The 27,857-nt window shown below is 43.6% G+C and overlaps 1 protein-coding gene across 1 annotated transcript in view; it reads right to left on the reverse strand.

The window, feature by feature from the left end:
- Positions 1-21,079, reverse strand: part of PRKCA (protein kinase C, alpha) — a 329,541-nt gene extending 308,462 nt beyond the window's left edge. The window contains exons 1-2 of the mRNA XM_011992150.1: positions 21,070-21,079; positions 20,322-20,404 (exon numbers count right to left, since the gene is read on the reverse strand). Of these exons, the coding sequence (XP_011847540.1) occupies positions 20,322-20,404; positions 21,070-21,079 (93 nt within the window). The remainder of the gene's footprint in view (positions 1-20,321; positions 20,405-21,069) is intronic.
- Between the last annotated feature and the right edge of the window lie 6,778 nt (positions 21,080-27,857).

Below are 27,857 nucleotides of genomic sequence, written 5' to 3' on the forward strand. Positions count from 1 at the left end.
ACCTTCCAATTGCTTCACCCCCACCTTAGGCCCCAATCAACAAAATCACGTACATCATAAAATGCCTTGTATGAATATGTGACTGCAAACTTGCTAATAAAACATTCTAGCTAGAGGCCTCCAAGCACTCAAACACAATATGCACAGCCATTTTTCATCCAGAGAGCCAATTTCCATCTCTAAACTGTTGTTGGAAATTTCCAACAATCCCTGCGAACTTTCGGCTTACTCCTTTCCTGGACTCTCTCAACAATCTTCCAAATCCTCCTTTCTCAATAAGCCAACCCCAATGGAGCACCTAACAATGGCCAGCCCCAACCCAGGACAGAACTCACCATCTGCAATAGAAATAGCATGAGCCCACTGCCTCTACTTTTCGAGGTTCTATGACTGAAGACCCTGATGTTTGTGTAGTGTGTATGGGTGGCAAGGTTTAGTGTAACCTCCAAACACAGATTTCCGTGCTTTGTAGTGTACACATCACAGCACAACGCTTGATATTAAAGCTCTGTGTTGATGATAATGACCTGAAGTAACTCTCCATATCAGGGAGTCCCTTACACGGTATTAACAAAGCAACTCCAAGATCTGTTTCCATGACAACAGCAGCATCACACAGGAAAGAGAACGAGGAGAGTACAAAAAGGCTTTTTAGAAACTGTTACCAAAATGCACACCCAGTTTAGGAGACTAAAAATTTTCTGGGCATTAGATTTCGGGTTAAAAATCTTTTCTTTTTTGAACGTATTCTCTAATGATGTGACTATTTTTAAATGTCTAATAGGGACTGATTCAGAACACTATAAATACCATCCATCTGCCAAATTTCAGGAGGTCTAAAATTAGGTTACCAGGTTCATCAATTTCCCTAAGAAGATTCTCGTAAAAATAGAACAAACCTTTCCGGTAGCATTCACAGTAAAATGCTGATAGCTCAAATGCTGTGGTAAATAAACTATACCTATTTAAAAAGCTAAAAACTATTAAGCAACTCCGAAAAAATCATGTTTTTTTCCTGAATAAAGTTAAGACGGTGAATATCTTATGAAACAGGAGTTTCTTAGGAGGCCCTTCAATTTACAAAGCCACAGACTGAAAATACCTCCCAGCAGTATGTGGTATAAGCAAATCACATATTATCAACCAATACAAGGAAAGGACACATCACATTTTCCTTTCTACTGTGCTCATGATCAGCCTCTGCTTATGTTTGCTTTTCTCTGGTGGATGAGGTGGAAATTAAATGAAACACCAAACAACGCCTGTGGCCTTCTCCTCGCCTAATATTTTTTTCTGCCATTATTATTCCTTCGTTGACCATCAAAGATGACAGGGCCATCTTACTAAAAATATCCTGGAACAACAGCCAGCATTGAGACCTTCTTTTTTTTTCCTCAGCTACTGGGAGGTAAGGTTATTTCACCTACATGTGTACCAAGTTATTTTTAAAACTTGCCTTGTTCTTCTCTGGTTATTCTATTTCAATAAGCAAAAGGGAAGCTGCAGCCGTACTCACATCCACCCTAAACACCCTAGCTGTTAGACGGTCCACGTTACGGTCATCAACACAGACAGAGAGTGGACTTTTCACGCGTAAACTGAAGTGCAGAAACCGCTTTGCAAAAACAGCTTGATGAGTAATTTTCAACCTTGTCACAAGCATGGAAGTCGCAGATCTCAACGAGATGGCACTTGCGCCAAGAACTCGGTGTTATTCTTTTTTCTCAGTAACTATCCATTATGCTAAGAGGCCACAACAGATTGGCTCAGAAAAACCTGTTAGAATGGTTTTGGCGTGAAAAAAGTTAGAACAGAAATTCTGTCTAACGTCAAGGTTAACTCAAGCAGAATCTCTCCGATCTCTATTCATTTACTTGCTAATTCAGTAAATATTTGTTGAGAGCCAGATACACGCCAGATTCTGTGTAAGCACTGAGGACAGGGACGGAGAGATGAAAGATAGGTTTTAACCTCAAGGGCCACAGTGTATGGGCAGACACAGAGAAACAATTACAACAAGTGGTATGAAAGCCTTCAAAGAGGTACGCAGGAGGTGGAAGAGAAGCAACGGAATTGGGGGCAGGGAGAGGAAGAAAGGAGTCCATGGGGGGACAGGGCATAGTCAGGAAAATCTCCTGAGATGAGACACCGTGCCCGGCCACATTCCCTTCTTTATCACAAAACTAAGTTAACTTTGTTCCAGGTGAAAAGCAACCTCAACAAAAGCAAGCAAAGAAAACCCTCCAAATAAACCAGAAACCTAACATTTTGCAAATCGCAGTGGCTACGTGATACGCTTCTGGCCAAGATGATGTAAATAGAAACTGCTGGAATGGAATTGTTTCTGGAGGAGTTATTTGAATGGGAATGGCCTTAACAAGCATCTGTGATTTGAGTTCACCTTTGGCTCACCTCCTGCTTGGAGCATGGGTAGGATGCTTCTGGAGCAGGCATCTCACACCTACCGGGTAACAAAGATGAGGATGAAAGAAAGAAGCCTACAAGACAAGACAGCTAAACTAAAGGCTGGAGGAGGCCAGGTCCCACACACCATCGCGGAGCTGCTCTTATCAGCTTTGGACTGCCCTGTTCTGGACATTTTGTTCAATGAGGAGAGCGAGCCCCCTATTCAGTTCAAGCCACTGCTTAGTCAAGTTTTCTATTACTCATGTTTGAATCCCAGGATGATACATTTAGCTTGCAGCAGTGTAAATATCTGCAACAGACAGCTTTCTCATCACACTGTTGGGCGAAGGAGAGTTCTCAGATGGGTGGTTATGTTTCATTCACGTAGCATTCTGGGAGGTGACAGTGCTTTGTCATATTTCAAGAGAATTACATGGCCTAGACTAGAGAAAGGTACAAGAACGGTCGCCCTTTTATCTGCAGGGCGTACATCCCAAGAAACCCCAGTAAATGCCTGAAACCGTGGCTAGTACCAAACTGTATATATACTATGTTTTTTCTATACATACATACATACCCATGTTAAAGATTAATTTATAAATCAGGCACAGTAAGAGATTAATAACAATAATAATAAAATAGAACAACTACACTAATATACTGTATGTAATGAAAGTTATGTGAATGTGGTTTCTCAAAATATCTTAGTGTACTATACTAAAGGTAACTGAAACCACAGATAAGTGGGGACTACTGTACTTTAAACAAAATTTTAGAACTGTTCAAAATTGTATTGTTCTAACAAGTCCAAAAAGAAAATCTCCCTATGTCAAATCACCTTAAAAATCAATTAAATGATTTCCATCTTTTAGGTTTCCTTCTACTTCTGCTCCCCCGCACTAACTCTGCTGTAGTGACAATCATGGCAATAACTTTATAATAAGCTTTTGCACCTAGCATCATATAAGCATTTGTCTATGTCTTTATAAGCATCATTCTTAATGGCTGCATGTATTTTATCACACTGATGTATCAATTTACTTAACAACTCCCTACTGCTCACCAAGAATATTAGTAGAAAAAAATTAATGACTGCAGAGGACAATCTAAGAGAGGACACTGATCCCAAGTCAATATGCAGCCATAATATTCAAGGTGTGGATCCTATTAGATACAAATTATTCTCAAGGTTTTAAATTCAACGTCTACTGCACTTATCCAGAATGGGCAACATTCAGAATCTAGTGGTTAATTATGTATCCTAGTTAAAAAAGGCTGATTGTATACATTTTATTTTAAAATTAATTTTACAGGCCACATCAACATTAAGATTAAGAAGAACACACCTTTTATTTGGAAGATGTCGAATCACACGGCAGGTCTCAGGCTTCACTGGTATGGCGTCACAGTCATAGAAAGGGAAAAGTCTCTATTGATCTCAGGACATTTCCCTTTAGTTTTATTGTTAGAAGGAAACAAAAAACACTGTAAGATCTTTCATCTTCCTTGTGAAACTAAAATGCATTCACTCATCCACCCAACAAATATTTACTGAGCACCTACCATGCATTAGGCATCATTTTAGGTTAAGCAGAAGAGTAAGATAACATCCTGCTCTCATGGCGCTTTCAAGTTGGTGGAGAAATACACAATAATCAAGTAACAAATAAATTGTATGGTTTTAGATGATGACAGGGGCTTTGAAGTGCATAAAGATAAAGTAATAGAAAATAATGAGGGGGACCAGGTGCAGTGGCTCACGCCTGTAATCCCGGCACTTTGGGAGGCGGAGGCGGGCAGGTCAACTGAGGCCAGGAGTTCGAGACCAGCCTGACCAACACGGTGAAACCTTGTCTGTATGTACTAAAAATACAAAAATTAGCCGGGCGTGGTGGCGCATGCCTGTAATCCCAGCCACTCAGGAGGCTGAGGCAGGAGAATTGCTCGAACCTGAGAGGTGGAAGTTGCAGTGAGCCAACTTCACGCCATTGCACTCCAGCCTGGGCCAGCTCGAAAATATTAATAACGAGGGGGGTATCATCTAAAAAGGCTCTCGAAGGAGGCAGTATTTCGGCAGAGTCTCAAGTGGTGCAAATGAGCATTGTGAAGATCAGTTCTATAAAGAGGAATCTGCCCTGGGGTGCACATGAGCTTGGGATGTTCTGGTCAGTGAGGTGTACAGGAGCCAGATCATGATCATGATGGACACACACACACACACAGTCACACACTTTTTCTTTTTCTTTTTTTGGAGACAGGGTCTCACTCTGGCATCAAGGCTAGAGTGCAGTGGTGTGATCTCAGCTCACTGCAACCTCCACCTCCCAGGTTCAAGCAATTCTCTTGCCTCAGCCAACTGAGTAGCTGAGATTACAGGCGTCCACCAACAAGCCCAGCTAATTTTTGTGTTTTTAGTAGAGACGGGGTTTCACCATGTTGGCCAGGCTGGGTATATATATTTTTTATTCCAGTGGTTAAGAGGACGGCACTGAAGGGTTCAGATGGAATGACACAAAGATTTGATCTGTGTCATATTAACACGTGCAAAACACGAAGCTAACTACTGTGGAGGGTAAACTGTAGGGGATGGGAATGGAAACCAGGAGCCAAGTTAGGAAGCTATTTGGCAAGCAGTGTATTTCTTCCGAGGCTACTACTGTGTAGACTCTCTCACTGTCTGGCTGCTGGATGGACAGAAGTTCACTATGTGACAGCTGGGTGTGGTAGCTCATGCCTGTAATCCCAGCACTTTTGGGAGGCTGACAGGGGTAGATCACCTGAGATCTACAAGGAGTTCAAGACAACATGGTGAAACCCCATCTCCACTAAAAATGCAAAAATAAACCAACTGTAGTGGTGTGCGCCTGTAATCCCAGCTACTCAGGAGGCTGAGGCAGGAGAATTTCTTGAGCCTGGGAGGCAGAGGTTGCAGTGAGCCAAGATCATGCCACTGCACTCCAGCCTGGGTGATAGAGTGAGACTCCATCTCAAAAAAAAAATGTTCACTATATGAGAGAATGACCTGATCTGAACATGTGTCCAAACTAATGGCAAGCAGCAAATCCGCAAGACCAAGCCCGTTTAATACCTAGGGATGTGATTCCTTCTTAAACGTTCAGCCTACCATTCTTCTTCCCCGTCTAGTTTTACGCATTAAGTTATTCCCAGTTACCAATTCTTAATGGGGAAAAAAACAACGATTACGATGAATTACCTAAATCCTGGTGCATCATTCAAACTTAGTAAACGCAAAAGAAAGCAGCCCTGCCTTTCTAATTTTAAGACCTGCTGTATGAACTCCCCTTCTTTTTCAAGCTTCCTTGGTCTTTTGTGATTAATTTTAGTAACTGGAGAACAACCTGTTTAAGAACAAATGAGTCATAATACAAGCTTAATATCGAGAAACCTAAAACCTCCTCCACAGAGAATATCATTTTCAAGTATGAAATTCTTACGTTTTAAACACTGATATCCCATGCTCATTCTACAACGCTTCCTGCCTGGAAAGAGAGATGAGGAGGAACAGGCTTGGAACTTGAAAGTGTAGAAAGCTAGCAATAGGCATATTGCTTTCCTGAAGGCATTGGTCACAGGCATGTTTTATGACATACAAAAAAAATTCCTCACCTATTGTAAAGCAGTTATAAACTGTGTGTTTTAAAATACACTATTTGGGAGGCAGGGGCGGGCAGATCACTTGAACACTGGAGTTTGAGACCAGCCTGGGCAACATGGCAAAATCCCGTCTCTACAAAAAACACAAAAATTAGCCACGTGTGGTGGTGTGCGCCTGTAGTCCCAGCCACTAGGGAGGCTGAGGTAGGAGAAATACCTGAGCCCCAGGAGGCTGATGCTGCAGTGAGCCATGATCGGGAGACTGTACTTCAGCCTGGGTGACAGAGTGAGACCCCATCTCAAAAAAATAATAAAATGAATAAAATACATACTTTCCTCCAGCAATCTCATAACAATTTCTCATGAACAAGAATAGCAAACTCTACGATTTCTGAAGAAGAGTCTCTATCATGGTGAAGGCAGGCTATGTAAAGGCAGGAATATACCCAGAAAGGCAGAGATCAAACAGGAAAGAAATCAAAGGCTATTGACTCCTTAGCTCTCAGCTGTCCCTTTTGACATTGTGATTGGTTATAAATTTCTCCCTTTTGAATTGTGATTGGTTATAAACCCCTCTACATGATAAGCAATTACTTCAAGGATGATCACCCTAAAATACGCAGGTGACAAAACAAGTATTGCATTTCAATAGGTGGTTTTTCCTATCAACATTTAACCAAAAAAATGCTCACCAGGTTAAGAGATTCTGGTCACACAGCACGCAAAGCTCAATGGGCATCTTGCATAATTTTGTTAGGCTTAAACTTCAAGCACTGAAGAGTCCCTCAACATAAAAAACTTTTTCCCCCCGAAAATGAAATTCTTTTTCTAAAGATGGAAACTTACAATCAGGAAGTGGCTGGTATTGATTCTGAAAGAATCCCAGGAAGCATTTCACAGATATTCCACTCCTAGGAGTGTCCAAGAGAGAGAATGCAGTCATGGGTTCTTAGTTTCTGTTTCTTGTTGGGCCAGTAAAGTCCCTTCCTCATCCCTCTTTTCTATTATCACTAGAGACAGAAACTAAAAACCATGGCTTCAGGTTGCTAAAAGCCTCAAACAAAACAAAACAGAACCACAACCACAGCAAAATAAGGTGCACTGGACAAGCTTGACTCAAACCTAGGAAATAATTTTCATTTTCTTTTGGGATCAAATACCTCATTTTTTTTTCCCCATTCATTCGCTCTTTCAACAAACATTAATGATCACCTACTAAAAGTCAGAGATCATACTAGGCATTGGGGATACAGAGATGAAGAAGATTTAGAGGGAAGAATTATAGTATAACCCAAACAAGTCTGCCTATGGCAAATGGTTACACTAACGACCCCAGTGACTCATACCCCCAGGTTCCACACCCTTCTGTGGTAGTTAATTTTATAAGCACCCAACCTCCCCAGGGCCTGGGTGCCCAGACATTTGGTCACACATTATTCTGGGTGTTTACACAATGGTGTTTTTGTATGTTATTAACATACAGATTGGGAGGTTGAGCAAAGCACACTGTCCTCCCTAGTGCAGGTGGGTCTCATCCAATCTGTTGAAGGCCTGAATGGAACAAAAAGCCTTCCTCTCCTCCAAGTAAGAGAGAATTCTTCCTGCCTGAAGGCCTTGAGATTTGGTCACCAGCTTTTTCTTGCTCTTGGACTCAACCTAAAACATCAGCTCTTACTTAAGAGCTAATGTCTTAAGCTTGCCTGCCTTCGAGCTAGGACTGGAACTTACATCATTAGCTCACCTGGCTCCCAGACCTTCAGAATCAGACTGGTACTATCCCATTGGCTCTCTAGCTTGCCAACTCAACCTGAAAATCTTGGGACTTGCCAGCCTTCATAATTGCATTAAGTCAACACTTTATATTAAATCTCTTTACACACACACACACACACACACACACACACACACACACACACGGTCTTTTTCTCTGGAGAACCCTGATTCATAAACCTTCACAGTGACTCTGGGCTTTGGCCAATGAAACACTGGGAAACACAGTGCTGGGAAGTTTGTTAAGTGTCTGTACACTCAGGTGTTCCTTCTTGGAAAACTGCCACTCCCTTGTAAAAAACCTGTACTACCCTCCCAAGCTAATGTGGGGCAGACCCTAGGACTCCCTGGCCAGCAGCCACAGCTAACAGTCAGTGAGGCTGCTGTGAGTGACTCTGTACCAACCTTGGAAAATGTTAAGCAAGACAGTGCATTATCACATTAAAAAAAAACAAAAACAAAACCAAAAAAGCAACAACTGGAGTACCATGGGGTGACAATATGAAAGACAGTTCATAGAGGAGAAAGAGTCCAGAGTCAGTAAGACCAACTCACAGCACACAACAGGCCTTCACAAAGACGGTGGCTATGAAGATGGAGAGGAAAGAGAGTTGACAGCGGAACTCGCAGCACTTGGAAACCTATTAGGTGCGCGAGACAAAAAAAAAAAAAGGAGACAACCAAGAGAATCCCGAGGCTTCTGGCTTGGGATCCTGTGTGCAGAGGACAGTCGGGTGTTACAATCGAACAGGGTGACAGGAGTAAGCATTGGCTTGCGGGGAGGAAGAGATGCACGAAGAACAGGCAAGAGAGCTGGAAGGCTAAGGACAGTGGCGTACGTGGGCGGCATGACATCCCCAACATGAGGAGCAGAGCACTCTTCCCACACAAAGACGGTCATTGGGAAACCTTTACCCAGTCAGGACCACAGCAATGCCCAACAGCAATGTTATCATCATGGCCATGACATTCTTCTGAGAACCTGACTTTTCTCCTTGGTTTATCATTCTCAAAACAAATATGTTTTGGAATGTGCTGGATTATACGAATAAATAGAACAGGCTGAATTACTAACAGAATAATTAGAATGGACCTTCCCACTGTCCATCTCACTCTTGCTAGTACAAGCCTCTACGTTTGAGGGTGCTGGATCCCAGCTTCCAGTACAACATAATAGAAGCGACTGTGGAGGGGTGGGGGGCCCTTCCCACTTGCTGTTTCTCTCTTAGCCACCATCGGAGGCTGAAACAGAATTCCTAGTAAGTGGGTTCATTTGATTGTTATGATTGGTTTTGGCCCATGATCCCTTTGTAAATCAATAAAATAATACAGTTATAATGACAGCTAGACTACCCACAGTAAACCTTCCTTCTTTTCTTAGATCTTGGGAAATCTACTTCTCTGTCCACAGACCCTTCCTAAATCTCCTGCTGGAAATTCACTAAGCAGCAAAAACAGAAAACAAAGTCAAGGTGAAGGTACCAGTTAACTGAATGGGATTCAGCTTAGAAGTTTAGAAGTTCAGCTTCTAAAAAACGTGACTCATTAGAATCCAGGAATAAGCCCCAGCATGAGCCAAAAAGCTCTCTGGGCTGGCTTTCAGCTTAGGGTGTAGACACTTGAAATGGATCTTTCCAGAAACCCAATGTCCTGAAAAGTCCCACTCTGCACTCTCTTCGGAAGGACCGAAACCAAGTCTCCAAGCCGCTGCCAGCTCTCACCTGGTCCCATCAGCTCCACATGCTCCCGTCTTTACTAGTTCACGTTGCTGATCTGTCTTGTGAGTGTTTTTACTCTTAATGTCTCAGGATTGTGTGAATCCAAATTTCTTTTACCATTTTAAGATTTCTCATAGTCACAATGACCCCAGACTCCACCCACAAAAATGGAGCCTTCACTGACAGAAAACTGCTCCTAAGTTAGCGTTGCTGTTCAGTCACATGGTACTGTGGAAAAAGAACAGGGTTGGAAGTTGAGAGATCCAGTTCAAAGCTTAGTGCTCCACTTACTACTGCATTTGGGAGAATCACTTAACTACCCCAAGACTCAATTTGCACATCTGTACAATGGGAACAATGATGCATACCTAGTACATTTATGTATGTTATCCACTGAAGGGACTATTTGAATATTTATTCATATACATGACTTCCCACTAATGATAAGTTGTTTGAAGACAAGAACCGTGTTTTTTAACCTTTGCCTCCCATAATACCTCACACACAATAAATGCTCAAGAAACGTTTAATGATGACATACAATGAATAAATGCAAGAAAAACACCAGACACATAAGAGACGCTAAAATACGTGGTGAAAGAGTATCACAAAGATGTCACATCTTGTGCCGTGGATCTTCCAACTCTGGGCTTCTGAGAATTTGCACTCCTACAGCAGGCTCTCCAGACACCATTTCCAACAACAGTTCTCAGGGACAGGTAATTTGGCAGTTTGTACATCGTGAAATGTCTAGTATTACCGAGTCACTCGGATTGGTCAGGACAAATAAACAAGGAATCCATCATACCAATTGTCGATTCCAACCAGTAAAAAGTTATTGCCTCGCCCATTACTTTTGCAACTAAATTCCAAATAGTGAAGACAACACTTTGAAACAGCTACTGGGAAAAACAGAAAAGCCCACCAGGTGTGTTCCCCCACACCTCCAGCATCAGCCATTTTCAAACGGAAAACACACAGGACCCTCTCACAAAGAATTCCCTGTGTAAACATGATCATTAAGTAATATGACCATTTTCTCTTTTAATTTAAGAAATAGGGTCTCGCTATGTTGCCTAGGCCAGATCCCGAGTAAATAATTTTTTTTTTTTTTTTTTAAAGACAGAGTCTCACTCTGTCGCGCAGACTAGAATGCAGTGGCACGATCTTGGTTTACTGCAACCTCCACCTCCTGGGTTTGAGCAATTATCCTGCCTCAGCCTCCCAAGTAACTGGGAGTACAGGCACGCACCACCATGCCCGGCTAAATTTTGTACTTTTAGTAGAGTAAAAATTTGTACTTTTTAGTAGAGTACTTTTAGTTTCACGATGTTGGCCAGGCTGGTGTCAAACTCCTGACCTCAGGGGATCCACCTGCCTTGACCTCCCAAAGTGCTGGGATTACACATGTGAGCCACCGCGCCTGGCCTCCGAGTAAATAATTTTTTTAAAAACAAACATGCACCGGGTGAAGCTGCTCACGCCTGTCTACCCAGCTACTCAGGAGGCTAAGGCAGGAGGATCACTTGAGTCCAGGAGTTCAAGTCCAGCCTGGGCAACATAGCAAGTCTCATCTCTAAAATTCGAAATAAACAAATAAATAAATAAATAAGCATATTAACTAAAAGTGACCCAGAGGAGACGTTATACAATGATGCAAACACACACTCTATCGTTAATACACAAAGGTCTCTTCCCAGACTTGATGTCAGAGATATTTTATAAGTTTCACAACAAAATCACTCTAATGTATCATCTCATCTCCTTTTTTTGACCAAAAACAATTCTACCCACCTCAAAGGGCTCCCTTATTCTGACTAGGTTCCACTGGCCTTTTGTCTGCCCCCCACAAACAATCTCACCACCCTTTCAGAGGCTGACAACTCGGCAAGGGTGAAGATTTTGAAAAGGAGGTACTACTGGCCACCTAGGCCATTCGAAAGTGGAGTTCCAAAGATGGGAGGTAGGAACCACAATCTAGGGACTAAGCTGAAAAGCCCCCAGGGTGACTCCCTTGAAAACATGCCTTCCAAAGATTGGTTGAAAATGGGAGCATTTACTTTGTAATTACATCACGCATTTCATCCCCACTAATCAGGTACGGACCACGGGGCAAATCCCCATCCCTCTCTCTTCCCCGTGGCCAGAACTTGGTGAGTCAAGAGAATGGTCATGCCACCCCCTCCCTTTTGGAGGGGACACCCACTGTCTCCTTTTGCTCATCAGAACCACGGATGAGGATACAAGTCTCGGGGGCTATTTTTAACTCCTGGCTAAATTAATTTGGTCCAAGTGCAGCAGGAGTCCCTTCCCTTGTAGGAAATACTTCTGTTACTGTGAATCTGGTACATAAAATAATCCACCCACTGAAGAGCAGAATTAGCACTGGAGTTTTTTTGTTGGGTTTGTTTCCCCGAAATAACTTCTTTTTAAGGTTTCCTGTGGCATCACAGCAAGCGAGGAAGGGTACCTGCGGGCAAGTGCCGAGGGTGCTTTCAGAAATGCACTCGGGCTTCCTCAGGGGCTCACGGGAGGGGGGTCCCGACAGGACATGCAGAACATTATAGGCTTCCCTCTTTGCACTATTATGACAGGTCCACTGGCAAATATGTCACCTGAGTGTAGGCACTGCTGGATGACAGCATTAGGCAAGAGATGTAACTCCCATGGGCCAACATGAGCAATAGGAAAACTAAAGAAAAATGATGAAAAGAATTGAAATACATCTTGAAATGTCACCATCTTCATGACGCTCTTCCTGCATTCTCCCATTAGATGCAGGCTGGCTTTCTGGCTGCTAAACTCAGCAGCATTTTATTTCTATTTCTTCCCCACTTACGGCACCTACCCTGTGCAATCTTTTTTTTTTCTTTTTTGAGACAGAGTTTCACTCTTGTTGCCCAGGCTGGAGTGCAATGGTGCAATCTTGGCTCACTGCAACCTCTGCCTCCCTGGTTCAGGTAATTCTCCTGCCTCAGTCTCCCAAGTAGCTGGGATTACAGGTGTGTGCCACCACACCCGGCTAATTTTGTATTTTTAGTAGAGATGGGGTTTCACCATGTTGGTCAGCCTGGCTGCTCTTGAGCTCCTGACCTCAGGTGATCCACCTGCCTCGGCCTCCCAAAGTGCTGGGATTATAGGCGTGAGCCACCGTTCCTGGCCTACCCTGTGCAATCTTGTAACTCTTTGCCTGATTGGTTTATCCTTGCAATTAAAGGATAATCGCTGCATCGGGAGGGCAGGAACTATCTTTACCTTTGTAATCTTCATAGTACAGGGCTGCCAATCAATGTTTAGTAACAGAGGGACTATAATGAAACTTGGGGCTGAAGGCAACTTTAAAGATCATTAAATTCAACCTCCATATTTATACGTAAGAAAAAAAAGGTCTAGAAAGGGCTTCAGTAATACGGCCTGGCAGGACTCCCAATTCCCACTCCAGGACACTCTGCACTATATACTCTGAGGAATTTTAAATGCACCTTTTTAGCTCCTGTACCTCATACAAATCTAACTTTACTGTGTCACTTCAGGAACATAAAAATGTTTTGGGGGCGGAACTGGCTTTGCTCACAAAATCATCTTTTTCTAAATTAGATGTTTAAAAGTTCACTTCGAAAAAATAGAAGATTCACTATTAAATTTTTTTCTAGGTTTATTTTAAACGCTTTAAATTCTATTATAACTGAATCTTTGAAATGCTGAATTTTCAATATTTCAGCAGCCCTTACTATTTGATTGGTTTTCTAAGACACTGAAAAGGACTGGAGAAAGAGAGAATTCTCAGGGTTGTAGTAAAGAACGAAAAGAAAGCAATTTTGCTTTCTAGACATATAGTCCTCCATGGAGTCCAGTCTCACAGGGGATATCACTTTTGGTTTATAGCAATTTGTGCAGTAGGTTCCGTTTTTAGCATTCAGTGTTTATAGTCAGTGCTCTCAGCTTCTTCAAATAGACCAGTTTCACAATCTTCAGTGACTTGAAGGTGTACCCAGGTCTGAAGCAAGCCTCCCTATCTTTTAACAAGTTAATTAATTTATTCATTTGGTCCCCTTCCAAACATTCTGGCACGCTTCAGCGAACCTGTGACGTCACCGGTATACATGTTGGCTGTCTGCCAGGTGAGGTACAGCAATAACCTGGGAAGTCACCTGAATTCTGTTCAACGGGACGGTTCAAACATATAACATGCAAAATACTGTGTGAACAGTTTCTCCCCAGAGAAGCCAGAGTCACTGGTAAAAATGTACGGGGCAAATAAAAACATAATGACTCAACAAAAATGCGAGGAAAGCTTACTACCTCCAGACGCTTGAAGCCTTTTAACGAATCCCTCTCCCACTCCCTCCCCCTACCACCCCTTACTTTCTCAAATGTCCACATAGCCAACGCACAGAGTAAACACTCTAAAGATTATGTGTAAACAGTTGCTTAGCATGTGTGTTATTTTATGGATGACACATAAGAACAGCTTCTCTTCCTACAACTTTTGACTAGAAAGCTGGGGGGCACGCCGGGCATGGTGGCTCACGCCTGTAATCCCAGCACTTTGGGAGGCCGAGGTGGGCGGATCACGAGGTCCGGAGATCGAGACCATCCTGGCTAACATGGTGAAACCCCGTCTCTACTAAAAAATACAAAAAACTAACCGGGCGAGATGGCCGGCGCCTGTAGTCCCAGCTACTCGGGAGGCTGAGGCAGGAGAATGGCGTGAACCCGGGAGGCGGAGCTTGCAGTGAGCCGGGATGACGCCACTGCACTCCAGCCTGGGCGACACAGTGAGACCGTCTCAAAAAAAAAAAAAAAGGAAGCTGGGGGGCAGGGGGAGTTGTCATTGTGGCCCTAAGAACAGGACTGAGCTTAGTATGATTCTCTCAAAGTGATTCTCACTTAAGACACACAGAGAAAACAAAGAATTTTAAAAAGGGCCAGGCGCAGTGGCCCATGCCTGTAATCCCAGCACTTTGGAAGGCCTAGGTGAGTGGATTACCTAAGGTCAAGAGTTCGAGACCAGCCTGAACAAAATAGCAAAACCCCATCTCTACTAAAAATACAAAAATTAGCCAGATGTGGTGGCGCATGCCTGTAGTCCCAGCTACTCAGGAGACTGAGACAAGAGAATCGCTTGAATTTGGAAGGTGGAAGCTGCAGTGAGCTGAGATAGCGCCACTACACTCCAGCCTGGGAAACAGAGCGAGACTCCATCTCAAGAAAAAAAAAAAAGAATTTTAAAAACGGCTGAATGTGCTAATAAACACACACACACAAATACATATCCACACATCCATGCACAGATGCCTAAGGGAAAGCCCCCAGACCCCATTCTTCCTCTTCGTAGCAGGGTGGGCTTCATGAACAGACACAATCAAAAGTGAATGGAAACTTCTAAGAACAGGGAGGAGCTCTGCACTGACCAAGAAGACGCTGGTGAGCGAAGGTTTTAAGAAGTAAGAGGAAGAAGTCTGGAAATAGCCAGCCCTGCAGACCCCACACCACTAGCCCTTCCTGAATCTGCCCCGCCCCATCACGGCCAGAGCAGGGAAGAGAAGCCCACGGAGGCAGGTGATCAATGGCAGCCAAAGAAGCATGGGTACTTGCTGCCCTCCAGCAGAGCAGAGTCACGCTCACTACTCCCACTGCCCCAGAAAGCAAGTCCTACTCTCCTTTTACCTGCCCTTGTCCAAGTCTGTGTCTTAATTTGGTGGAGAAGGGGGAAAAGCCATTTCTAAACACAGAGCACTTTTATCTTATTTTATGTTGTCTGATGAAACCTCGGATGCGGGAATGGGGTACTGGGCAGAGCCCCAAGCTGCATTCTGGGGCCACACACCTGGAAACATAAATCCTGCACCAACTCAAAGTGCCTTCCCAACCAACACCAGGTAAGAAGAGAATGGCTCATTCCACGAGCCACGTACTGCAGCGTCCAAGCCTGAGCCCTGCCTGCAAACTCAGGCAGCGCCAGGGAATGAGCTTACCAATAACGTTAGGTTCCTTTAAGTCTTCTGCTTTCATTTCTTCTCTACTCAGTGTGTATGGGGACAGACTTAAAGGCTAGGAATTGCTCGGCTTTTTGCTCTAGATTTGCTGGTACAGAATGCCATCTCATCCAGAAGGGGCAGAGGACCCTTGAGAAATTGGCCTGAGGATCTCCAGGGAGGGGCCTTCTGCTGAACCCAGGAGCCTTTTCTCTGCCAGGATTCCCTGCACTAATGCATACTCTCAACTACCACTGCTCCTTGAGTCTTGAAGAGCATCTCTGTTCAAAAGAACTTTGTAATGTCTTCCCATCTGGCTACTGTAATCTGGGTACTGCTATTTTATGTCTCAGTACTTTTTCCCATCCTTTCATCTTGAAGATGGCAGAGCAGGTACAACATTTGAGGATTTCACAAGGATTGTACCTTCTTTTTCCCCGTCTGTGAATGTGTTAAGAGTCTGCCCAGCTCAGTTAAGGTACTATTAAGCAGCATATGAACAGGATATCTTAACCATTCTCCATGGTATGAAAAAAAAAAAATCCCAATTTAAAATTTTCAAATTTTTCAGGGGAAAAATGCTTCGGGCAGTTTTTTTTTTTTTTCTCTTAAATTCTGAAACCTCCCATTATTTTCACTGGTCTTTCTCCTTGAGCCTGCTGGCAGGCATTTTTTATTGGATCGATTTCTAAGACACTGAAAAGGACTGGAGAATAAGATAATTCTCAAGATGGTATAATAAGCCTGCTAGTTTTCTAAACACCTGACCAGAATTTTCAACAAATGCACCAAGGAATAGCTGTCAATGTGCTCCACTGGCTGCACAACCCAGTCAAGCCACCAACGCCTCATTTCTCTTCATGACCAATTGCCTTGAAAGAATCCGCCACAAGCCCACTGGATACTCAAGAGATAACATATGACAGTACCTCAGATCATTTTTGCCTTAGCTGTCTCCTCATCGATAAAATAAGGTCAACCCAGATAAATCCTTAACACCCCTTCTGGCTCAATACTCCTGGGATTTGCAGAAAAATGGTATTCAGAAAAGGATAAAATAAGAACATTCTAGCATCTCAGCTCAGTTCTACCTCCCAATGCCTTCATGATTTTCCAACTATCTCCCTGGTACAGGACAGTTTGATCATCCTGTACCTTCATAAGATTTGCTTGCAGATTTGCAGAGTAAGTAAAATCATCCTGCACACAACCAGTCAACACTTCTCAGGCCTTGGCTGCAGAAAGCCCTAGTCATAGGTCTCTCGCGCCAAAGACCAAAAATCAGATTTTCTCCTTTCTCTTCCAAGATCATGGTGCCAGCAGATTCTGTATCTGGCGCAAGCTGGGCTCTGCTTCCTGGATGGTGCCTTTTTGCTGTGTACTCACATAACAGAAGGGTTAAAAGGGGAAATGGCAGTAACAGCTCCCTTGTACCTCTCTTACAAGGGAGTTGGTCCCATTCAGGAAGGCCCCACCTCATGGCTGAATCACCTCCTAAAGGACCCACCTCTTCATACAATCACACTGCAGTTAAGTTTCAGCATACGAATTTTCGGGGACACGGACCATTAGGAGACATATTCAGTGTGAGATGTCTGACACTGGCAGTCAGAATCTGCTGGCACCTTGATCTTGGACTTCCCAGCCTCCAGAACTGTGAAAAAACATTTCCTATTAATTACAAATTACCCAGTCTACAGTATTTTGTGTTGGCAACAGGAACAGGCTATGACCAAATTGAAACCCCTGTTCTGCCCCATCTCACTCTCCCAAATACATGCTCTCCCTCCAGAGTCCCCATGGCTTTCATGTACCTCCATCCATTCACATGTTCATGCCAGAAACCAGGGAGTCATTTTCAACATCTCCATTTCCCCAATCCAACAATGACCAAGAACTGCAGATCTGGCTCCTAAACGTATCTTGAATGAGTTGACTCTGTCCATCCCCAGTGCGTCCGTCTACAAGCCCCTGTGACATCGCCCAGAGGAGAGGTACCTCTACACAGTATTCTCCAGCCTTTGCTATTTCCCCATCTCCACCAGTACACCAAGCGCACTTCCTGCCCAATCCATTTCTTAGAAGGCAACCAGAGTAACCTTTTTAAGATGCAAATCAGACCACATCATTTTTAGGTTAAAACCTTTCCTGAGCCCCTAGTGCTCCTAAGAGTGTGCCCAAAATCCGTGCCAGACACCCAACTCCCAGCTTTCTGTTATTGATTAAACTCCTTCCCACATCTTGGCGTTCTCACTTGCTCTTCCCTTTGTCTCAAACATCCTTTTCCAGGGCCCCATACAGCTCAGCATGCACATGTGCACACACGTGCGTACACCCTTCCTTTCGTCTGCCTATCTCCTACCCATGCATCACGCTCAGTTTAAATGCAATAGGTCCCTTAGAGAAACCTGCTCAGTGTACCTGTATCCTATTTTAATGAGAGATATTTTAATGTCTGCCTTCCCCCTGCAGAATGTCCAGGAGGGCAAGGAGCACATCTCCATGCTTAGTGTTATACCCCAGGACCCAGCACAGACTTTGGCCCATTATGGGTTCTCAATAAAGAATATTTAAGCGAAAGAATGAAAAAGTAGGAGGGGGGAAAAAAGGGAAGAGAAGAGCGACAAACTACTTGCATCCTGAAGCCTGCCCGTCCTCCCTCCTCATTCTTGATGGGGCAGAAATGGGAAGACAGAGAAGAGACGAAAGAAAAAAAAACAGCAAGATGAAGATGGGAATGATGAGCAAGGAAGTGAAGGCTGTGACATGAGGTTTTAGACAACTCCAAACAAGGTCAATGGGACTTGGCATTTTGGAAAAGTTAGTACTTTATGTTCCAGCTATTTCTACCTCTAAAATGCCCTAAAGGAAGACAATATCCCACAATGTTCCAGAAGAGAAGGATGGAAAGTGGCACAATGTTCCAGAAGAGAAGGATGGAAAGTGGCGGGGGCCGGGGGGCAGGGCGGGGGCATGAAACTAACTAGTTTTGTTTGTATGCAGCCAAGTCACTCAACATTCATGGACTTGGACTTCCTTGTCCATGAAGTTATAAAACAAGATGACCCCTGAGCTTCCTCTGGCTCCCATGTCCTGGGAGCCTTTGTGGAACCCGTGGTGGCTCAGAACCCACAACAGGCACTCTATCTTGCCTCCACGAGCACCCTAACCCCATCGTGCATGTTCCTGTGCACTGAACACCAAACAGCAACTTTCCTCTTATTTGTGTTACAATAACGTAAATTGGAATCCCTCAGAGCACGCTGCAAAAATGTCATCTTTTGCAGAGGGAAGAATTGAGTCTTGCCTGCACTGAGAAAGCCGCTTTCAAATCAAAGTTTCCTGATGGGAACAGGCATTAAAGATGGGAATCGCTTCAAGCACACAACTTGAGTGACTGAACTGATCAAGCAAAAGCAATTCAGAACAGAAATGTCCAGTCTTCTAAGCCTGCCTGACAATTGTTTTAATTCAGTTAAAATATTACTTTTCATATAACGGCTGAAGTTTCTCTCCATCCAACATATTTTAGACATTGGTATTTTCCATGACTCCTTTGTGGATCCTTTTTTCTTTTTTCTTTGAGACGGAGTTTTGCTCTTGTTACCCAGGTTAGAGTGCAATGGCACAATTATCTTGGCTCACCACAACCTCTGCCTCACGGGTTCAAGCAATTCTCCTGCCTCAGCCTCCTGAGGAGCTGGGATTACAGGATGCGCCACCACGGCCGGCGAATTTTGTATTTTTAGTAGAGACAGGGTTTCTCCATGTTGGTCAGGCTGGTCTCGAACTCCCAACCTCAGGTGATCCGCCTACCTCAGCCTTCCAAAGTGCTAGGATTACAGGCGCGAGCCACCGTGCCTGGTCTGTGGATCCATTTTTAAGTACACAAGAGATGCAACAGAGACCATCAGAATTGTCCACAAAGAGAGGAAATTATGTGTTCACACATGGGCAACTTCAGAGATCACTGTTCGGTGAAACAGATGCTAAATTATTTCAATCAGCCGCAGCATTGATAATATACACTTAAAAGGCAGCAAGAATCCCCGGGAGTAAACCAAGAGTAGTTTGTTACATTGGCCCAAAGCAATGATGCTCCTATTGGTTTATTTCAGCTTGGAAGTAAACTGAAGGGTGGCCAGGCCCAGTGGCTCACACCTGTAACCCGGCACTTTGGGAGGCCAAGATGGGCAGATCACTTGAGGTCAGCAGTTCAAGAACAGCCTGCCAACATGATGAAACCCCATGTCTACTAAAAATACAAAAATTAGCTGTGTGTGGTGGTGCACGCCTTATAGTCCCAGCTACTCAGGAGGCTGAGGCAGGAAAATCACTTGAACTTGGAAGGCAGAGGTTGCAGTGAGCTGAGATCGTGTCACTGCACTCCAGCCTGGGCAACAGCGTGAGACTCCAAGGAAAGGACAGGGAGAGGGACAAGGAGAGGGACAGGGACAGGGACAGGGAAAAGGAAAAGGAAAAGGAAAAGAAAAGGAAAGAAACTGAAGGGTGATAAATGTTCATTATAAAACCTGTCAACAACTGCATTGTGTTTATGAAAGCTATTACGATAAATTTGGTAGATTTAGTCAATGCAGCTGCTCAGAGTGGAACAGTACATGCTAACAAGAAATTCTCCTCCAAGAATTTCTCTAAGACGTAGTCCAGAGCTCGAAAGAGCTATAAATCTGCTCATTAGTACAAGCCAACGTTCTATGGGAATTGAGTCTTCCCATTAATAGTAAGTGCCAAAACAAACAGTTGTACAGGCGTTAAAAAAATTAAAGTTCAGAAATCCACATTAACATCAACTCATGATTTCCAGACTACTTACATCAGTGTCGGGTCCCTTATCCGCACCCGGACAAGAAAAAGTAACAAATTCATGGCACCTCTTGTGGACCACAAAACAGCAAACTGGTGGAAAGAAAAGAAAACTAAAATTAGAATAGACATGATTTAACATACGAGCTTTATTTTCCAAACAGAGATACTTGCTGTTAGAAGTCAATTTAATTTCACTACAGACGGAATCTTATAAACAGCAATCAGAAGGCATTTCATTCTAGAATCAGCAACATTTGGTATTGATTAGACTCATAGATAACAGAGTCCCAAAATGCCAGCACTGACAGGGCCACAAACAGTGCCTCTTATCTGAAGTTGAAGGAGAGGAGAATCAGAGATTGTAAGACAGTTTCCCAAAGTAGAAACCGGTAATCAAAATTTAAAATAGTTTGCGCCATCCTAGCCAGGTGCGGTGGTTCACGCCTGTAATTCCAGCACTTTGGGAGGCCAAGGCAGGTGGATCACTTGAGGTCACGAGTTCCAGAGCAGCCGGGCCAACACGGTAAAGCCCCATCTCCACTAAAAATACAAAAACAAAAAAAAATGAGCTGGACATGGTGATGGCGCCTGTAATCCCAGCTACTCGGGAGGTTGAGGCAGGATAATTGCTTAAACCTGGGAGGTGCAGGCTGCAGTGAGCCAAGATCCATGCTACTGCACTCCAGACTGGGCAACAAGAGTGAAACTCCATCTCAAAAAAATAACATAACATAACATAACATAACATAACATACTTTGCACCATCCTATAGCAACACACTAACACACACATAAATGTATATAAACATTATATTCTGTGGGTGAAATAAAATATAAAGAGAATAACTGATTATAAATAATGTGAGTATCCCTAAATGTGGGTTGCAGGACTTCCTCAGCAGAATTCTGAACTTAATAAACTCATTCAGACACAAATGCAATCTACAGAAAACAGACCTTTGAAATGAAACAAAACAAAACAATCTTAGGAAACACCTTAACACCTTCCTGTATCTGTCTTTTTGCTACAGATGCCGTCACCAGTTGGGAGAGTTCCTGCAAATTCAGCAAAATCTACTACCCAGTAAATATTTTCAGAGCTTAACATGGTTTTGATAAATAGTCCTGAGGATGAATCAACAAAATAATTGTTATAGAATGTAATCCCCTAAGAGGTTTGTATTTTTTCTCCAGACAGGGTCTCACTTTGTCACCCAGGCTGGAATGCAGTGGGGTGATCTTGGCGCACTGCAGCCTCAGTCTCCTGGGTTCAAGAAATCCTCCTGCCTCAGACCCACAAGTAGCTGGGAATACAGGTGAGTGCCACCACACCCTGCTAATTTTTACATTTTTGTAGAGACAGGGTTTCACCATGTTGCCCAGGTTGGTCTCGAACTCCTAAGCTCAAGCCATCTGCCCGCCTTGGCATCCCAAAGTGCTGGGATTATAGGTGTGAGCCACTGCACATGGCCCCCTAAAAGGTTTGTATTGATGGTAATAATATAGAGGATGCAAAAAATACATGACCTAGTTAGTCTCTCCTTGAAAGCTTGAAGTCTAGCTCCAACAAGGTATCATCTACTACTCTTATCATTTGTTGAATAATAACAACATGTTAAAAAACAGTATACCCTCAGAAATACTAGGTTAGTCATAAGTCTTTACTGCATGCTATGGTTTGATTGCAAGTCAGCTCTGAAACCCGTGTTGAAATTTGGTTGCCATAGTGGCAGTTTTGGGAGATGGGACCCCTGGAGAGTAACTCGGCCATAAGGGCTTTGCCCTCAGTGGTAGAATCAACATCATTACAAAAGGGTGAGTAGAGCCCCCTTCTGTCTCTATGCCCTTCTGCCTTCTGCCACGTGAAGATAAGGTCTTCGTCCCCCAGGGAGCGTGCAGTAAACAAGCCCTTGCTCAATGCTGGCACCTTGATCTCGGACTTCCCAGCCTCTAGAACTGTGAGAACACAAATTTCTGTTCTTTACAAATCACCTAGTCTCAGGTATTCTGTTACAGCAGCAAAAATGAACTAAGACACTGCACAAGGAAGGTTAGAGCTTCCCAAATGTGTGGCTCATATGCTGTTTTCTCCTCTCACCAGTGACAATGCAGTTCCCTGCACATATGGCAGTAGACACAGAAGACCAAATGGGTGAGTCATTTCCGTAGGTGGAAGAGGGTGGCAAGATGGCTCAGAGCTGAAATCTCAAGAGGAGCCCAGAGTACTGAGAGAGCCGCAAGTGGCCAGTAAGAAATTCAGAAAAGCCTCGGAAGTCACTGAAAGGTTCTGCACCAAGAGTAACACAGACAAAAACAATGCTTTAGAAGTGCAAACGGTGGTAATAGGAAGAATTTAACAGAATAGATTGAGGCCTATAATGCCCCGTTAAAAGCCTCTTGCACAGTCTAGGTATGAAAGTAATTGCCCATCATCATGCAGGCTGCTAAGAAATGGAAGTCACAGAGGCCAGGGAAATTACATAAGAACAACGAGACTTGCTGACTGATCACACAGCACCATTAACTGGCATCCTATCACGTGCCAGGCTGTTGCTGTTGTTGTGCTAGGTCTCTTCCCATGCATTAGCAAGTTGAATCCTCATAACAATAATCCTTAATATGCTGCAATATCTATATTTTATGGATGGGAAAATGATGCCCAGATCCCCCGCATCTAGCATGCTGTACAACAGTACAGTGAATGCTTGTGAACAGGAGACAGGAAGGGAGGCAGAGAGGACAGACAGATGGATAGATGAATGAACCAACAAACAAAGGATGGTCTTTCCCAAGGTGAGTCACCATGTGATGGAACCAGGATTCATGCTAAGAGTTGCTGGACACCACGGCCCCCTCTCCTTTCCTCATGTCATATCCACTGGCAGGATTTCCAGAGCAGAAAGGGTATAGAGCTGATGCCAAGATTTTTTACATGGGTAACAGGAAAATGGGTACATGACAAAATAGACACACACACACACACAAATATACCTACACAGACATACACATATACACAAATATAAAACCCAGAGGATGAAGATATGTTATATTAGGGAAACAGAATCATGGACAATTCTTTTTAAAGAGTTTTCTTTTAAGGTAATCATAATATAATATGATTGTAAAAATACACATTTTAAAGGTACTCATGATACCATGTCACTGTAAAAATATACTTTTTAAAAAAGAAAATGCATGCCTGATATTGAACAGACAAAGAGTCAGATATCCAAACAGGAACCATACACAGAAAGGTGACAAGTGGAGATGTCTTAAAGCAAGCATCCCTTTACAGGGGGAGGTACCCTGGGTGAGGGATCCTGCTGGCTGCAGAGCACGCTGGCCACACCTGTCTGCCCTGCACAGTCAGGGGCAGGAGGAGTTGAGTGTGAAGTGAAGAAAACAGCCCTCTTGGCTGCCCAGGCAGCACGGAGACACTCAAAGGGCAGTGCTTAGCTCCTACAAGCCCTGAGAGAAGTGGCCTTTCCACTGTGTTTCTGCTAAAAGCATCTTGATTGCAAAACTCTCGAAGGATGGATAATAAAGCTGCGCTGTGATGGCACAAATTAATCTGACCTGCTCGCTCTCCCCAGGCACAAAGTCATCTTTCAGCCACTGGAATTAGAAAGATAAATTACCAAAGGAAAAAGGTTACAGGGGCATTACTTCCTCATCATGGTTTATTACAGATGCAGTGTTTTGGGTGGAAAATAAGCATTCTTATTCCCTAGTTAATCGTTCAAACATTTGGGCCTTTCATCTCTTTTTAAAAAAAACATCTCCACATTCAGATGAACACTGTTAAGAAAACTCACACTTATCAAATCCCACGGAAGAAGAGTTTGCTTTTTGTATCTGTTCTTTCTGTCTACGATTTACACGTCAATGTAATTATGTATCTACAGCTGGAAGTATTTCTATTGTACACCTCAAAAAAAATCTCTTATGTCAAATTTTATCATAAGACAACCCAGGCCCTCATTATCCACTATAATTTGCAAGAGCAGCAACAAGCCTTACTTATCCCAAATTAATTTCCTCCCAGCCTGCCTTAACTACCCCCTCCCCACCTACCTTACAGGAAAGCTTCCCATTTGAAGGACTGGATTCACCCTGTGAGAGGCAGACAGAAGCGCCATGTGTTTCCAGACAGCCAATCACAGACACGTTATCTGAGGGATAAAGAGCCCTCCAAGCCTATTTGAAGACTCAAAATTCAGAATGGATGATCTCCAAAGGAAGAAGAAACAGAATGTGCCCAATCCTGGTAACTAAGGAGAAACAACCCAGATGCCCCCCTCTCCTCTCCAACACCCCCACTTACCCTGAGGGGAGCAGGAAAGAGGAGCTTGGAGGTTGGCTGACGCCGGCTGGACGCGGCATGTGCCTGTGAAAGGCTGCCCCAGAAAACTGAGCAACAGCCAGAGGTTTCAAAAATCACAGATGGCTGGCCTTGATCTTTGGGTTCAAGTTCCAAATGAAATTGGATAATGCATATTTTGTAAGATAATCGAAGGAAGACATTTGAGAAGTCTTGCTAGTGTTGCCGAAAGAGGAAAAGACTGGCTCAGTAAAACAAAAGGATGCATTGGGTTTACCTGGAGATGGATAACCCAGGCTTCCCCTGGCTAAAAATCAGAAGCTATTGCTTTTTGTCTTTCTTTTTTATTTGGGACTCTAAAGGAATTCATCTAACCACGGTATATGAAGCAAATGAAATTGGAGTAAAGAGGTAATAAGGTGGTACCTGTTACATAAGCAAACCTTCAACAAACATCTGCCTGACCTTGGTAGAAGGAACTTAAAGACAGCAGCCACTCAGCTGGGAGGAAGTGGAGACATGTCATGGAAGATTCCACCCGATGACTGGCGTGGGGGCCGCTCTTGGCCCTTAAACAGGTCTTTGCTCCAGCAAGCACAGGCTATGCAACAAAAACTCACTCAGACACAGAAACTCATCTTTAAAGACTTTGGGTCACCTCTGGTTATATAACCCAATGAGAGGTTTTAAAACAGGCAGCTATCCTGCAGCTTCCAGTCCAAGTAAATCTCCGTTCAATTATTTTCTAAGCACAAAATCACTTTCTTCTAATCCTCTACGTGATATGCGTATGCTCCCCAGCAGTGATGGATGACACAGGAAATGCACAAATCACACTGAGCAAATGACATGGTGGGACAAAAAAATTATAAAGACTACAGACTTGGCCAAGTAACAAATCTTGACATTACCTGGCTTTAAAACTGAGAACACCCAATCTACTGATCCATATTCCTTACTAATCTTGCTTATGGAAGTAAACTAGATGGAAATTAAGCAGAGTTTTCACCACTTGTCAAAAGTATTTTTCAGAAACAGAACAAGTAACAGTCACCTGTGTTTGGCTCAAGAATTCATATGGCCAGAAGCAGTGGGTCACGCCTGTAATCCCTGCACTTTGGGAGGCTGAGGTGGGCAGATCACTTGAGGTTAGGAGTTCAAGACCACCCTGGCCAATATGGCAAAACCCCATCTCTACTAAAAATACAAAAGTTAGCAAGGCTTGGTTGCTTGTGCCTGTAATTCCAGCTACTTGGGAGGCTGAGGCAGGAGAATCGCTTGAATCCGGGAGGCAGAGGTTGCAGTGAGCTGAGATCACGCCACTGTACTCCAGTCCAGCCTGGGTGACGGAGCAAGACTCCATCGCAAAACAACAACAACAAAAAAGAATTCATAAAAATTTTGGGAAAAGTTGAGGTGTATTTTGACACTGTCATGTTGATTCTGAATTGTGATTCATGAATAATGCCACAGTGAACACTGGTGTGCAGCTATCTGTTTGGGTCCTTGCTTTTGATTCTCTTGGGGCTATGTCTAGGAGTGGAATTGCTGGGTCATATGGTAAATCTATGTTTAATTTTCGGGAGAACCAACAAACTGATTTCCCAGCGACTGCACCATTTTACATTCCCACCAGCAATGGACACAGACTCCAATTTCTCAATTGGTTCTCAACTGAGTGGTTCTCAATTGTGCTCACGAGCTTAAAGAGAATAAAAAGCAGCAAAGGGTGTGCTGAAGGCAAACACTCTTGTAAGGGGAATAGCACTCCCTCTGATGCTGCTCTCCCCATGAATTTGAATAATTTAGCAACAATGAGTCTTGGCCCATGAGACACACACAGCGACCTCAGAGTACCTTGTTTCTGTGTCAAAAGTCATCACCCTATGGATGGATGAGCTGGGGCTCGCAACGCTGGACAATGTTTCCTAGAGTGATCTTGAGCAAATGGTAAGTCCAGAGGCTTTTTCCATACTCCATTTGTGAAGAGAGGTTTACAGAAAAACGAAAAGAATATGGCAAACTGATGCCACAGATACAGGAATCAGATGCAGCACAGTGCTCCTAGTCAATCAAGGCAAATTCCTCCTCAAGCATGCAACCAACATGAATCACACACACGTCAGCCATGGTTCCAAGCTGAGGGAAAATTCCAATTAAAAGTAATTCATCACCACTTCATACTCTTTAGAATGGCTATTATTTAAAAAGGAAAAGAATGGAGCTGGGCATGGTGACTCACACCTGTAATCCCAGCACTCTGGGAGGCCGAGATCAGCAGATCACTAGAGGTCAGGAGTTTGAGACCAACCTGGTCAATATGGTGAAACCCTGTCTCTACTAAAAATACAAAAATTAGCCGGCCGTGGTGGTGCTCGCCTGTAATCCCAGCTACTTGGGAGGTTGAGGGAGGAGAATCACTTGAACCCAGGAGGCGGAGGTTGCAGTGAGCCGAGATCGTGCCACTACACTCCAGCCTGGGTGACAGAGCAAGACTCCATCTCAAAAAAAGAAAAGAATGGGTAAAATGACAAGTGTCGGCAAGGATGCAGAGAAATTGGAGCCTTTGTCCATTGCTGGTGGGAATGTAAAATGGTGCAGTCGCTGGGAAATCAGTTTGTTGGTTCTCTCCAAAATTAAACATAGAATTACCATATGACCCAGCAATTCCACTCCTAGACATAGACCCAAAAGAATCAAAAGCAAGGACCCAAACAGATATCTGCACACCAGTGTTCACTGTAGCATTATTCATGACAGGCAATAAGAAACAACCCAAATATCTGTCAACGATGAATAAACAAAATGTGGTATATACATACAATGAAATATGACTCAACCTTAAAAAATGAAACTCTGACCCATGCTACATCATCAATGAACCTTGAGAGTGTTATGCTAAGTGAAATAAGCCAGACACAAAAGGGCAAATATTGTGTGGTTCCACTCATATGAGGTACCTAGGACAGGCAAATTTATAGAAACACAAAGTAGAATATAAGTGATCAGTTGTGGGCGAGGGGGAGAATAGGGAGTTAGTGATTAATAGGTACAGAGTTTGTTTGAAATGATAAAAATGAGTTCTGGGGGGCCAGGTGCTGTAGCTCATGCCTGTAATCCCAGCTCTTTGAGAGGCCAAGGCAGGCGGATCACCTGAGGTCAGGAGTTCAAGACCAGCCTGGCCAACATGGTGAAACCCCATCTCGACTAAAAAGACAAAAAA

This window comes from Mandrillus leucophaeus, unplaced genomic scaffold (genome assembly GCF_000951045.1).
Source record: "Mandrillus leucophaeus isolate KB7577 unplaced genomic scaffold, Mleu.le_1.0 Scaffold404, whole genome shotgun sequence".
Lineage (NCBI taxonomy): Eukaryota > Metazoa > Chordata > Mammalia > Primates > Cercopithecidae > Mandrillus > Mandrillus leucophaeus.